We start from the raw sequence: 15,814 nt of genomic DNA on the forward strand, positions 1-15,814 counted from the left end.
AAAGTAGATAAGGAACTACTCTGCTAAAAGCAACCCCCCACAAATGCCTCCGTCTTCTGTTTGCTTTTGCAGTGAAACTCTACTTCTAAAGACATGAGGTGCTCAATGTAAGTCCCGCGGCATTGTAAAAACGGCATTCCAGCAGGCTGCGCGACTCAGCAGGGCAGGGCTCCATGCAGCAGGTACCACCCCCCCACCCCACCCGCTCCATACCCTCGGTTGCGCTCTGTGGAGTCCCCTGCACATGAAATTGGGGAGTGAAAGGAGGACTGGCTTAAAGTGGTGATTTTACCACTTCAAACAATGTTTTTAGATTATAAACTACTGTCTCAGCAAACCAACCCTGGATTCAAAGTGAATCTTCAGCACATTAAAACAATGTTAAGCAAATGCTAGAATATAAATATGCTACAACAGATGAAGTATTAAAAAATATATGGCAAAATTAAGGTGAAATTTGTACTTTATGGTAAGATAAGGATATGCTATTATCAGTCAACAAACTGCATCCATTTGCATGTTGAAAAAAATACTAAAAAAGACAATTGGTTCATTCCCAACAACATATCCAGTTGAAGGTATAGATAAAATCCTATTACACTAAAAATTTCTGTGGGACAAAATGATTTAAATTGCATTAACTAATTCCTTTTTATTTTTATTTTTAACTAATTCCTTTTTAATGTAGTGATGAAAGTACTTATACTGACAACGCAGGAACCTAATAATACCAACTCTTAAGACATCTGTAATCCAAAATAAGGGAAACGTTAAGATTCTACAGAAGAAACTATAATTAGGCTTTTAAAAATGCTTTAAGGAAATATGAACTATGTCCAGAGGGGAGAGAATACAGGAGTAAGTTATACTGTATAAGCAACTCCAACTTGATAAAGCTGTATCTCTAAAGACGTAGACCCAAAAATGGGAATTTCATAAAGATAAAAACAATCCGAGGAAAACAGGAGAATGACAGCGGGGGACTGTTTAAAATAATACATATGCACGTAAGTCAGTGTCCGTCACTGAGAACTCGTTAAATCATCGTGTTTTATTGTCCTTGAGAACACCACAAACAGTTTTTAGAAAGATATACAGGATAATTCAGGGTTAGAGAGAAGTCCAATTTATGTATTAGGGTACAAGCTTAAAATTTTTGGAGGATACTGCTCTAAAAATACATCTGTGATTGTGTCATTTAATACTAACAAATCAGTATAATCCCCAAAGTCCTACTGTCCTAGATGGTCTTGGGTCAGCCACAGGTGTGGGAACAGTCACTGAGTGCTCAGGGCATTGCTGCTTTTCTGTAAATGATTCCCTATCTGGGTATGGTAAAAACTTCATTAGTAGAGTGAAAATTTACATCTTTAATAGTGCTCCATCACAGTTTACCTAGATGACTTTATAACTCACAGATCAGTATGTATTCTAATATAGTCTGTAGTGAACAGAAACGTGGATATAGACATTACAGTTCTGATTCAAAGCAGCGATCTCTAGCTTCTGTGTTTTAAGAATCATTCATATTCCAATTATACTTCATGATACAAAATTGTATTCCTAAATCCAAAGTAAACTTCATATCACTGCTATAGAAGCATAAACAATTTTAATCTTATCAGCATTTCAATTGGGAGTATTAGAAACAAATTTGATAATGGAAAAATATAAAAGAATGTCTGCATCAAAATGAAAACATGCTAGCCTAGTTCATATACTTTAAGTACAGACATTATTGGTCACTGTGATTGGTGGATAAATCAAATCCCTAGAAAGGGGAAACATTTTAGTTGCAAGTCATAACCTCTGTCCTGCAAGCCTCTTATCAGAGGAGACCTGAGATGTCCTTTCTTCATTGTCTCCCCTTCATTGATAGGCAATGAAATAACCAAAACTCAGGAAGCAAATAGCATTTACTACTGATATTCCTTACACTGTAAATTTCCAGAAGATCCCATAAACTGAAAGTCTCTTTAGAGAAGGGCTATAGAATAGTGTTTTCTGTAACTCACTGGGTTTAACATTTTTCTAGGGGGAGTTGGTAACACTGAGAAGTCAATGTATGTGCTGCGTCAAGGGATTGTCAGAAATTATTCTGTAACCAAGAGTTGTTCTCTGCTAGTTTGGTCACTTCTGTGGTTGAACACATGAACTTAAATCTAATTCATTCAATGATGGGTACATAGAACCTTGTTTTGTTTTGCATCTACAGCTAATCTGACTCTCTATAGTTTTCTTTCATCTCTAGGAGCAATTAATTGGTAACAGTCATATAATGATTCTCACAGGAGTTGTGATGGCTACTGCAACTTTTTTTCTAAAAATCTGATAAAAACTATATGAAGTATGAATTCGGGGATCTTACACTTATCTGCTTAATGAATTTTTTCAGAGAGATCTTACATCAAGATATCAGAAGTAAATACTGGGTTTTCCATCTACTTTATTAGTTTACGAATGAAAAGCAGCAGGGCCACAGACAGTCCAACGGCAGCCCCTCTTCAAGAATATCTGACTCCCTCCAGCTTCCCCTGGCTCACAACAAACTGTAGCCCTGCATTCTGCCTGCATGCGAAGAAATCACAAATGGATAAAGGCTGGAGAGTTGCTTAAGACAAGAGGTAAAGATGAGCTGCAATGGAAATTGACTGGATGTTGCAGACCTCACAGAATTAACCAGCTAGAAGGCTGGTAGTAGTTTTAAAAAAAAAAAAAAAAAGCCTTTGCTTGTAATTATGATGACTATTAAATTTATTATACCCTACTACTTCAGTTATCTAAAAAATTGGTTCCTAGTTGACAATGCTGACTCAGTCGTGGTAACGAGCTAATTTAGAAAGTTAAAGTAGAGCTCTCATGTGGGAGTGGAAAATTATAAAGATGTGCCTTTTTGACAAGCTACAGTAAAATGGTAGAATTTTACAGATGAACTGAACATGTCCATACAGTCCAAGGACTAAAGGTGGATCAAAACTTAGGAAATCAACTTCAACCTATTAAAAATTAAAGATTCCTTTAACATTTAACCACTGATCGAAAAAGGTAATGATTTCTACATAATTTTCCTGGTGGAACCAACAGTAGGGCAGGGCTGGCTGCTGCAGTCCACAGAGTCCGTGCCATCTCATTTCAATTGTCAGGATGCCTCTTTCTCTTTACAGTCCTAATTCCCATTAAAGATTTTAATAAATGATAAAACTTACTTTAAAATTAATGTAAAAACTAAAGTATGACCAGACAATATGCTGTAGCACTGATAATTACATTCAATGAAATTATCGGTCTTGACAAATAGTCTGTAGCGACTTGCACTGCTGCCAAAGACAGAGCCTGCGAATTTGTATGACTCAAACGCTGCGAGGGCCCCCGCCCCTCCTCCCTCCATCAAATCCATACAAGCAATCCCTGAAGAGGTACCAAGTAAGAGTCTTGATATTCTTCTACCAAATTAACAACATATTAGGAACCAGTTTGGCAGATTATGAGTGATTGGTAAACATTTCTCTTAACTTGGAGAATTCCCATGTATCCTTAGGCAACACCTATAATTTTAAGAAACAGCTATAAAAACTTTTCTTAAAATGTGAGAAAAGACAACACAGCCCTCACCATTATACGCTTCACACTTCAGTCCTTTCCACTAAGTTCACAATCTGAGCTATAAGTAGGATTAGCATTTACTGATCAAGTTGGACTAGATTCTTCCACAATGCTCATTTTCTCCCTAGCTTTGACAAATATATTTGATCTGGTATGTATGTTCCCGAATACTAGAATAAGAGACAGTCTTATTCTGTTAGGTTGCAAATTTCTTAGGGTTTCTGCTTTATTATTCCCTGATACCCACAGCAGAAGTTGAGAGATGTACCTTAAATAATTAACAGACGGAAAATTCTTCTACAATGAAGGTGCTTTGTTAAACTCCATCATACTAAAACAATTGAACTATAATTTCCATACAATGTACGAACTAAAGGATTTGGTCACAACCACAAGATACCTGAATAAAGTAAATATATTGACTTAGTATCAATGAAAAGAATGGAGATGGCATTTCAGCTATAAAAAGGCAGGCAAAAAACCCTTTTCTAGCCATTTAAATATTACTCAAAAAACGAGTACAACTGAGTAGAAAGGAAAACCAAAAATACTGTATGCACCTTTAACAATATTCTTGCAACCTACTGATATACAAACCTCTCATCTTTTTCAGGTAACACAAATTCAATTTGTACTGACAAGAGAGATTAATAAAATCCCTTCATTTTAGTTTTTAATACCATACAGTGAAGTTACTAAATTCTGTGTTCTGATCATTCTAAAGAAAAAAAGGCTGGAAGAGGGACAGGGAACACAGTATGGACCCAACATTACTCTAAAGAATTTTTACTTAAGAAGTCATCAAGCAGTGGAGTGTGAAGGATTCAGCGATGTGTCTTACTTTTGGACAGTAGGTACCTTCAGATGGCATGTTTATTGGTTTACGTCTCCTTTTCCCATTTGCACTTCTAGGTTTTGAAGTGCCTTTTCCTAAAACGTTAAGTTCTTTCCCCCCATTCTCTATTATAAAACTAATTTATTTTTTAGGTACAACTCTTAACTATCTAGAAGAAACTTTTTTGTTGTAACTTAGAAGCTGTGAGTAAATAAATGCTTTACCATTCTTTCAAGGATTACTAAATTGACAAGGGGTTTAATCCCTAAAATAAAGGGAGAATGGTTACCCTAGGAATTATCTGAAAATGGGATAAACTTTTCCTTTTATTCAGAAGTTACTACACATTGTCAGTAGACCCTTTTTAAATAAGCCGGAAGTGGGGGAAAAACTTTTTTAAACCTCACCTTTTTTTTTAATGTTTGAAATCTTTTTGTCTTCATATGCTTGGTAAAATTAGTCTTTCACAGGAGTCAAAAATCAAATCTAAATACACCTCAAACCTTTTTTTTTTTAACCATAAATGAATAAAATCATAGGACTTTGGACATACACAACACCACAGTAGTCTTTTTTTCATATACATCATTAAGTTACTTCGAGTGCAATTGAAAGCTGTAGCACTTACTTCTGGATCAGTTCACATTCACTTTGAACCTTTTGTCTTTTTTCACAAGAAAAATACAAACTGATCCCAAACATATTAAAGTACATCTGTGCATTAAATCCCTGCTCATTTCACATGAAGTAGAAAAAAAGTCAAACATGCTCTAGTGCTCAATGTAAACATTTTGAACTATCAATTATTTATTAATCTTCCTTAAAGGTACTTAGCAGAGAGAGAGTCACATATTCAAAGTTAACCTTAGGAATAGCACCATGACCAAAAAAACCCATAAAAACGATTCTTTCCATAATCCCTTAGTTTTACTTCAGAACTTGAGAAGCTACCATTGTCAACCATGCTTTCAAAGTCAACAGGCCAATTTTTGGGGGGTTTTGTTTGTTTTTCAGATGAAACCAAAATACTGCTTCTACACACAAAGGCCTAACCATTTTGGACAAAATGAACAATTATGAACGGTTGACCAGTCAATCAATTCAGTTAATTCAGTCCAAAAGATAAGACTAGTTCTACTGATGAAGGCTAAATGGTCAAAGTATCATTTCACCAAAAGAAGTGATGTATTTATGAATATATTCCATATTTATTTATGGATTTTTTTGGTACCTTTTTCCAGGTGATGGTAAACATGGAGTTATAACCCTGAGAATAGATATAAAACAGAGAAGCTTAAGAAGAGTTAAAATAAATTAATGGATATGACATCTATCACCATTTCTTAAAATTAAGGAAATAAAGAGCATGCCATTAATTTTTTTCAGGTCAGTAGTCAAGGACAATTATCCTGACTCACTCTGTTAACAATACAGTTAACATGAGCTTTGAGAAGAAAAGCATCATAGTTTTGAAGTGGTGATAGCTCTCTCAACAACCAAAGGAGAGGTAGGTATACCACCTACCTCAGTTCGTAATGTCTAAGAACATCCTTCCCCTGATAACAGAGTAGAAAGAGAAAGTACCTTCTACCATGTCAACTGGAAAAGATAACTAAAAAGAAGCAACACTTAAGAACACTCTAACACTGATACCAGAGTCTGATGCTTTTCCTTATCTGCCACCTTAAGGATACACAGGAGAAAAGGGTTAATTTTGTCTGAAACCAAACACAGGGCCAATAAATAACAAAGGGTGGGAGTACTGTAACATACCCCTTTAGCTACGAAATATGTAAACCACTTGAATCAAGTCCATCTTCAGGCACAAACAAGCTAGGAGGGGCCACCTATGCTGCTTGGAGAAGCACACCCGTCAAGTAAAAATATGTGGCTCGAAAATAAGTGTACTATGGTATTTGATGATGTAAAAGTTACGCTTTAAGTGGATTTCAAAATTATTTTCCCACAACACATGACACTTTCTTAGATTTAAACTCGAGGTCACTAATAAAGATACTCAGTTGCACCAGCAGAGAATGCTTGGGATTTGCACATGGCAGCAGTCGACTAAAAGAGACGGAGAATGACAGTTAACTATTTTCCTGTATAAATGAGATCTGTGATTGCACTCTTAACAAAAATCAACTCTACAATTTCAAGAGATGGGGGGAAATTACACATAATTTACTCTTTTAGCCCTGTACACTCTATTAAAGAACACACTTTATCTAAATCTAAGGCACACAAACTCCTCTATTTCACAGAGTAAGACTATGGAAGACCAAGATTTTGGTTAAATTCCGTACATGGAAACCAGGAGATCTTGGAAAGACAAATTATATAGCATTTTGTTAGTGCACAATTTAAAAGAAAATGCTAGTACTATGGTCTGGCCTTAGAGGTTTAAAATGCACAAACGTTAAAAAAAAAAAATAATTTACCAGCACTTTACAAATTCAAGTTTATAAAATATAATGGATGATATTTTCCTTAAAAATAAAGAAAAAGAGAAAGACCCAACAGGGCTTTGAAACAAAAGTTGGAAACCATTTCAATGAAAATGACCAATCTGGTATAATGCATTCTACTCAAGTAGCCAGGGAAAGAAAAAAGTGGTAGGTACCGTGCCTACTAACCATGGTTACCCCTCCCACAATTGTTATGTCAGTATGCACAGAATATTTATGAAGAATCTGTAAACAAAGGTCACATGAAATTCATACTACAATAAGACTGGGATTAGAAACTACCACCTCTTGACGAATTCTGAAAATAACTATGACAATTGCTACCATGAAAGTAATGCTCATTGGTTTTGATAACCAGAATGTCTAGTGTTTAACATATTTCAAACTCTTGCTATATGTAGTTAAATACTGTCGAAGTAGATCTGCCCCCAAAATGAAGCATATTTTGGCACCTGTGCTGAATGCTGCTACAAAGGCAAGCAAGTGCAAATAAAAATAACAGTCATGATTTAGTCACATTCATAACTTTTCATAGAAAAATATAAATATATTCCCTGAATTGTAGGACAAAAAATAATTTCAACAGCCAGCTTTCACTATAAATTCCAGTCCATTCCCTCTTTAAATGAACTGGTTTTCCCTCAAGGTCATAAGGTGCAATCTTCAAACTCTAACACGTTTTCTAAGCTTCTGTCGTCATCCCCATCGTGGTATCTCACGGTCCTCCTACCCTGATTTCTCGTCTTTATCTTGGAACGCCGGAGGACTCTCTTAGATTTGGCATAGTCCACACCCTCCCAGTCATTATCCTCCACATTTAGCCTAGGACGTTTGCTCTGTCTTTGTCGTCTCACGGTTTTAGATACCTTCGCTGTGAAAGTTTTACCTTTTCTAACTACTTTTGCTTTTCCTTGGATTTTCCTCTTTTTGGTTTTTGTGTCATCAGTAAAGTCAGCATCTGATTCAGTAGCAGACCCCAACTCTGAATCAGATGTGGGACTAGCGTCAGGTCCACACTTCGAGCTCCCCGTTGTTTCAGAAGCGTTCGCATTTTCCAACTCAGGACGCAGTCTCTTCCTTTTTATTTCCGCCATCCCGGCTGCTTCCTGCGAACCCCGCGTCACTGTTGTCTTACTGAAAGGAGCCTTCCCATAGGTCCTGAGTCTTCTGCCGTTCCACCTGCGTAGCCCGTAATTCAGCTCCTCTTCAAAGTTATTCTCTGCAGTAGCTTTTTGCACCAGACTTGACTCAGAAGAACATTTTCTACCAGTCTCATTCCCTGGAATATGGCTTTCTGAATCTTCCTCCGAAGACCCAATCAAAGAATTCTTTGTCTTAGAAGGTGCACCGTTTGCTTTCTGACTGCTGGTATGCCTGCTCTTGTGTCTTGGATCCACCACACCTCCAGAGTCTGAGTCTGCGTCTGCGTCTAAAGGCTGACCGGCACTTGTTGTACTGCCGTCTGAGTCGGCCGCAGCTGACTGCCCTTCACAGCCGTATTGTTCGTTCGGCACATCACAGTTTACGTCTCCCTCGGAATCACTCACTATCTTCTTAGCTGTGGTACATGCAAAACGGAGGGACTTTTTCCTTCCCTTCTGGCTTCTAGTACACACATTTTCTAAACCGACGTCTTCCACATCACTCATTAGCTTGATCCTCGTAGCAGCGGTGGTGGCACACCTTCGAGGAACCCTTAGGAGACCCGTTTTGGCTTTTGATGCTTTCTTAACCACCTTCGAATTGCTGTCTGAGTCACTGGAACAGACCCTTTTCCTCGCAACTTTTCTGCTTTGTCCATGGTCTTGTGATGCAGAGTCTAAAAATTAAGAGTACTCTTTTAATCTTTAATAGAAGATTAAGTCTAAAGGAATTAAATGTTCAACATTTTAAACAACTGAAGTCCGAGATTCTAACTTGGAAAGAGGGTGGCAGTGAATGGGCTGGGCTTCTACTACTTTAGAACAGTGACTTTTTCAGCCTCAGCACCGTCCACAAGTGTAACATACTCCCATCAATAACATCCCATGCCTTTCTATCTATATACACAAAACACTTGACACTAGAGTATTTTATTTAAATGAATACAAACTACACTCTCTTCATCACTGCACTAAAGTATGCAAACTCATCACTCAGCCTCCCTGAAACTTCTTAACTTCACAGGTTCCATCACACACTAGTTAGTCTTAGCTTTAGATGCCTCTTGCTCTTTAATATTTTTCAGTCTCCATTTACCAGGACAATCTTAATTCAGCAAGTTATCTAAATTCTCCATGCTCCAGAGTTATGATCAGTAAAATGGACATAATAATAGTACTCATCTCATAAAAGATATGAAGACTAAACTGGTTCATAAATAAATGTAAACCATTTAGAAAAACTTCCTGATAAGAAATAGCTTGGTAACTTGGTAACTGTTCTTAGCTGCTGTTATTATTATTACTTATCACATTCCTTTCAACTACCCTTTTCTTTCCTCTCCTCCAACTATTATCACCAACAGCTTATAAATGTGCTGGCCTCTGCTTTTCTTAAGCCCATAGCCAATATAATATCCCCATTCCATTATAAGAAGTGAAATCTCTATTAAAAACAGCTATGGCCAAGGCAGCCTGTTACATGAGCAAAACTAAATGTACTCAACCAACAGTACACAGAGAAAAGACTAATAGAGGATGCAGGGGTTGGAGAGAAAACAGGTGGCAAAGAAAAGTTTCATGGGGGGAAAAGACAATGTATGCTATAAAAAAAGACAGTGAGAAAAATCAGTGAACCAAGGTTGAATGTTTTGAATTACCTTTCATAAAATTGTTTGGTTTTTCTTTTGTTTTCTTGTCATCATCTGAATCCAGATCAGTTTCAGATACATGATCTGAAAAACACTGGGACCCAGCAATAGGTTCACACTTCACATTCCCTGAACTCGGGTTAATTTCCATTTTATGACATCTACCGTCTTCTCCATCTTCTGCTTCGGATTCAGAGTCCTCTGAATCACTGAAGATTTTTGCTTTCTTAAGGAAAGTAGCATTCTTGCGACCTGTGTTGTATCTCCTACCACCATATTTTCTTGGTTCAGAATTTGCTTCCTCCTCTTCCTCTGAGATGCTTTCTGCCTCAGGTTTCTGCGAAGATGTTGATGGGCCAGCAGTTCTGTTACGTCCATTATCTGAATCGTGACTTTTAGAGTCTTCCTCAGAAGACTCTATCTTAAGAAATTTTGTTTTAGAAGTTGCTGCAGTTTGGGACTTGTAACCATTAGCATGCCAATTTTTCCGGGCTACCCGCAAATCACTTTCTGACTCTGAATCTCCATTTTCAGTATTCCGGGCAGCATGAGAACTGGACAATGGTGACGGTTGATTTTGACCTTTTAGCTCCTCTTCTTCAAGTTCTGACTTTAAGCTCTGGTCATCCTCAGAATTATGTAATAACTTTTTTCTAGCTACAGCAGAAGCATTGCGGTGAGGCAGCTTACGGCCAGAACAGACACTTTCAGAGCTAGAATTCTCCTCTGCGTCACTCATTAACTTTATCTTATTGGCAGCCACAGCAGCACACTTTCGTAGCACTTTTCGGTTACTTCCAGCTCTGGCTTTTAGACTTTCACCAGTCTCCAAAGAATTGTTATCAGAGTCACTTAAATAGACTCTCTTTCTAGTGGCTCTTCTGCCACATCCATTTTCCAAAGAAACTGGACCTAAAAATAAAGTATCAGTAAAATTAGAAAGGTCTTCCTTATTTCAACATCTTTAAATGACTTCATTTTAGTACTGATGTTCCTTATTTTTTTAATGCCAAAACAAGTTTACCTTTCTAAATGTAAAAAGTTTAAAGGACAGAACAGAATAGAGAGTCCAGAAATAAACCCATGCATATATGGTCAGTTAATTTATGACAAAGGAGCCAAGAATATAAAAATGGGAAGGGACAGTCTTTTCAATAAATGGTGTTGGGAAACTAGACAGCCACATGCAAAAGAATGAAACTAGACTACTATCTTATACCATACACAAAAATTAACTCAAAGTGGATTAAAGAATGTAAGACCTGAAATCATAATACTAGAAGAAAACACGGGTAGAAAAATCCTTGACATCATTCTTGGCAATGATTTTTTAGATCCAACTCCAAAAGCAAAAGCAACGAAAACAAAAATAAACAAGCAAGACTACATCAAACTAAAAAGCAAAGGAAATCATTAACAAAATGAAATGGCAACCTATTGAATGGGAGAAGATACCTGCAAATCATACACCTATTCAGGGGTTAATATCCAGAACTCATACAACTCAACAGCAAAAAAACAACAATCCAATTTAAAAATGGGCAGAGAATCTGAGAGGCATTTTTCCATAGGAGGCATACAGATGTCCAACAAGCACATGAAAATATGCTCGACATCAGTGATCGTTAGGGGAATGCGAACCAAAACCACAGTGAGTTATCATTTCACACCTGCCAGAATAGCCGTCATCAGAAAGACAAGAAATACCAAGTGTTGGTGAGGATCTGAAGCAGAGGGAGCCCCTGTGCACTGTGGGTGGGAAAGTAAATTGGTGCAGCCACTATAGAGGACAGTATAGAGGTTCCTCAAAAAATTACAAACAGAATATTATCTGATCCAACAATTCCACTTCTGGCTGTTTATCCAAAGAAAACAAAAACATGAATGTGCAAAGATGTGTGCACCCCCGTGCTCACTGCAGCATTATTCACAACAGCCAAGATATGGAAGCAACCTACGTGTTCACTGATGGATGAATATGGACAAAGAAGATACACACACACGAGAATACTTTTCAGCCATAAAAAAGAATGGACTCTTGCCATTTGCGACAACACAGATGGGCCTTGAGGGCATTATGCTAAGTGAAGTAAGTCAGACAGAGAAAGACAAATACCCTATGATCTCACTTATATGTGGCATCTACAAAAACAAAAGAAAAAACAAGCTCCTAGATACAGAGAATCGACTGGTGGTGGTTGCCCGAGGTGAGGGTGCACAGGGAGTGAGTGAAATGGGTGAATGGGGTCAAAAGGTACAAACTTCCAGTTATAAAATAAGTTATGAAGCTATAATGTACAGCATGGCAAGTATAGTTAATAATATTGTATTGCATATTTGAAAGTTGCTAAGACTAAATCTTAAAAGTCCTCATCACAAGAAAAATAAATAAATTTTGTGACTATGTATGGTGACGCACGGTAACTAAACATATTGTGGTAATCATTCTGTAAAGTACACAAATGTCAACTCATTACATTGTACACCTGAAATTAATATAATGTTATATGTCAATTACACCTCAAGAAAAAAAAAAGCCTAAAGGACATGTAATCATGTGCAGATGCATTAAGTCAATAAACCATCCAGGACTTGCCTGGTGGTGCAGTGGTTAAGAATCCACCTGCCAATGCAGGCAACACGGGTTCGAGCCCTGGTCCGGGAAGATCCCACATGCTGTGGAGCAACTAAGTCCGTGCGCCACAACTACTGAGCCTGGATGCTAGAGCCCGTGTGCCGCAACTGCTGAGCCCAAGTGCCGCATCTACTGAAGCCTGCACACTCTAGAGCCCGTGCTCCCTGCAACAAGAGAAGCCACTGCAGTGAGAAGCCCATGCACCGCAACAAAGAGTAGCCCCTGCTCAACGCAACTAGAGAAAGCCCGTGCGCAGCAACGAAGACCCAGTGCAGCCAAAAAATAAATAAAAATTTAAATTAAAACAAAATTTTTTAAAGTGGGTAAATAAATAAACCATCCAATATTTAGCTTTTGAATTCTCTTGATATACATTTCTCCAAAGTACCACTGAGCCTCTTCTCACCAGTTTTTCTTTTAGCGGCTCTGGTTCTGGTCACCCTGCTCCTGGCCAACCCACTACGTAAGGAGGATTCACGAGCTCTTGAACTCTCTTTGCTTTCCTCTGAACTATTTGAAGCTGAAGATGACGAAGAGGTACCTAAGGAATCTTCCATTTCACTTTCTAAGAAAAATGAAGCATCAACAGTTCATTACATATATTCTCCTATCTTTACACACAAGCAGTTATTTTGTAACAACAGACTAAAAGTAGATCCTTAAAATACTCAGAAGAGGAAGAGTATATTTTTAAAAACCGTTCCAAAGACTAGCTGATAACACTTTGGTATTAAAAGGTACATAATCAGCATTTTAAATCAAGTTTGTGCTCTTATTTCTGAAAGTAACATGTTAATACTGGTTTGGATTCAGAAATTCAAAGCTTGTTTATATATTTTACAAACAAGCTTTCATTAAAAACTTAATTAGCTCCACTATCTTCTTCCTTCTGTTATGAGACAGGTATTTCCTATAGAAAAGACAATCATTTCAAGTCCAGTATTTCAGTAGGCTTTCAAGTAGGTCTCTTTCTAGTAGCCCTTCCTAACAGCATAGCTGAACCATACAGGCTTCCAAGCTCAAGAAAGAGCATTTCAACACACACACACACACACACACACACACACACACACACACACACACAGGTAGAAAAGGCGTGAGATGAATAATTTAAATAGCACAGGTCATTTCCGCCCACCATAATATTTAATGAGTATATGCACAAATGTAAGCACAAGATAGGAAAACAAATTTCCTGTTCCCTCATCCAGGCTCAGTTCTTGCCTGCCTATCACAAAATAAATATTCCATCAAAATGAGTGGGAACATACTGCTGAACGACAAGACTGTGCTCCATATCACAACCCAACTCTCCGTGAAGAACAGAGTGGCTGTCATAGGGGTGTCTGTCGCCAAACTGTGCTCTCCCTCTGAAACCGCTCTGCAGTCTGCCCTCCACCACTCCTACGGTACCCCACTTCCCTTCATGCTGGCTATGCTTCCAGATTCTCCTCCTCCCCCACGTATCACTGCCAAACTGATGAATCTTCCTGAAACAGAATTTGTCATGTGATTCCTTCACAACAAGGGACCCTATTAAGTAATCCACTTTTCTGCAAGGCTCGCCAGTCTCTAAAATGTGGCTGCGTTTTACCTGTTTGATCCTACTATTTTAAATCACAACAGTAAACATTATACCATCATCACAAGTCACCCAAATCACTCAGAGCCATATGCAAGTATGTACACACCATGGCCTCGTTCGTACAATGCTAACAAAGGGTCAGCGTCAGCTACAGTTACACCATCAAACAGTAGTAAAATAAACAGTTTAGAACTTATTAGGTCATCAGCATTAAACTTACATGATTACCAAGTCCTTTTTTTAATTTAAAGAAATTTTTAAATGTCAAATTTTGCACAAAAAGTGGTACTTATATCACATTATTTAAAACCTGAAGGACTCAAATTTGCTTAAAATGTGGCTGCACCACTTGCAAAGAACAGTATTTATCAAATATAATCTAATTATTCCATGTGTTACTTACATCTCTTCTGTTAAATTTAAGTTCCTAGAATGTCAAGGCCATGTCTTACTTCTTTATTCTTTCCTCTAAACCCACAGTAACTACCAATGTTACAAACGTGAGTGCTCAGCGGGTGAATATATAACGTTCCATTTCTCACCAGATAATGTAGAACCATTTGTTAGAGTGACAGGTGTGTGTCTTCTCATTCTCTCTGACGATGCCGCTGAATCTGAAGAGTCACCAGAAGGAACACCTGAAGAGACACTAGCACTTGTCTTGCGACTTGCAGAATAAGCTGCCCTACTTGAGGTAGATTGGACAGGAGAACCTACCAACTCAGGACTTACTTTTGCCTGAGATTTTAAGCGCTTCTGCTTGATATTTCTGGTCAAACATAGGAAAAATAAAACAATATTTAACAAAACAGAGGATGCCTAAATAAAGTGTATTGTTACTTAACCTGAGAATAACTTTATGATCAAGACATTAAAATATTCATTATTAACATCTTATTCTAGCATGGATTACTATTCTCTTTAAATTTGACATCATTTTATTCCAAATTTGAGTAATGAACAAATGATCCAAGTAAAAGAATTACAGAAAATCATGCTGAATACCTTAGATTCTTTGGATTAAATGCTAAGGGGAGCCAACATTTATGTAATACAGGCATTCATTCGTATTACGAATTTTTTTAAGTTATATCTGCAATAGAGCTTGTGATGTGATTTCATTTTGATTGATTGACTTTTGGCTGCACCACGGCCCTGACCAGGGATTGAACCCAGGCCACGCCAGTGAAAGCCTGGAATCCTAACCACTTGGCCACCAAGGAACTGCCCATATTACAAATTTGAGTCTCAATATGACAACATTCCCTCTAGGCTCCTATTTATATATTCCTAAAGACAGTGTAAAATTAGGAGAAATTGACAAAACCTGAAGAACAGAGAGGCAAAAAAGAGAACAAGCTAGTTTTTTTCTGAGACCAATCTGTTTACATCTAAGTGCCAATTCACCAAAATCGGCCCCTGAGCTATGGATTATGGTGAAAAACAGTGGAAGTTTAAAAGACAATCTTTGGGTTTAAATTACAGATCTGAGTAATATTCATGTTTTTCAAAGATAATCCTTTAAAACAAAAGGATTTGGTTTTGTTTTCCTTTAAAACAAAAAGATAAAGGAGCTTTTAGGAGTATCTAAGACATCTGAGCTTAAAGATAACCACAATTATACTTCAATTTTTTTAAAGCACAATTTTTTTTTTAATTTTTATTTTTTTTGCGGTACGCGGGCCTCTCAGTGTTGTGGCCTCTCCCGTTGCGGAGCACATGCTCCGGACGCGCAGGCTCAGCGGCCACGGCTCACGGGCCCAGCCGCTCCGCGGCATGTGGGATCTTCCCGGACCGGGGCACGAACCTGCGTCCCCTGCATCGGCAGGCGGACTCTCAACCACTGCGCCACCAGGGAAGCCCCACAGTTCTTTTAAGCAGTTATTGTTTATCATAA

The 15,814-nt window shown here is 37.8% G+C and overlaps 1 protein-coding gene across 3 annotated transcripts in view; it reads right to left on the reverse strand.

Moving 5' to 3' along the window:
- Positions 1-1,033: 1,033 nt before the first annotated feature.
- The window catches only part of BRWD1 (bromodomain and WD repeat domain containing 1), a 122,781-nt gene continuing 108,000 nt past the window's right edge, over positions 1,034-15,814 (reverse strand). For all 3 annotated transcript variants that reach the window (XM_067035122.1, XM_059065272.2, XM_067035123.1), the window contains 4 exons: positions 14,460-14,686; positions 12,739-12,897; positions 9,707-10,609; positions 1,034-8,725 (listed from right to left, as the gene is read on the reverse strand). In XM_067035122.1, the coding sequence (XP_066891223.1) occupies positions 7,554-8,725; positions 9,707-10,609; positions 12,739-12,897; positions 14,460-14,686 (2,461 nt within the window). In that variant the 3' untranslated portion in view covers positions 1,034-7,553. The remainder of the gene's footprint in view (positions 8,726-9,706; positions 10,610-12,738; positions 12,898-14,459; positions 14,687-15,814) is intronic.

Source organism: Kogia breviceps, chromosome 5 (genome assembly GCF_026419965.1).
Source record: "Kogia breviceps isolate mKogBre1 chromosome 5, mKogBre1 haplotype 1, whole genome shotgun sequence".
Classification (NCBI taxonomy): domain Eukaryota; kingdom Metazoa; phylum Chordata; class Mammalia; order Artiodactyla; family Physeteridae; genus Kogia; species Kogia breviceps.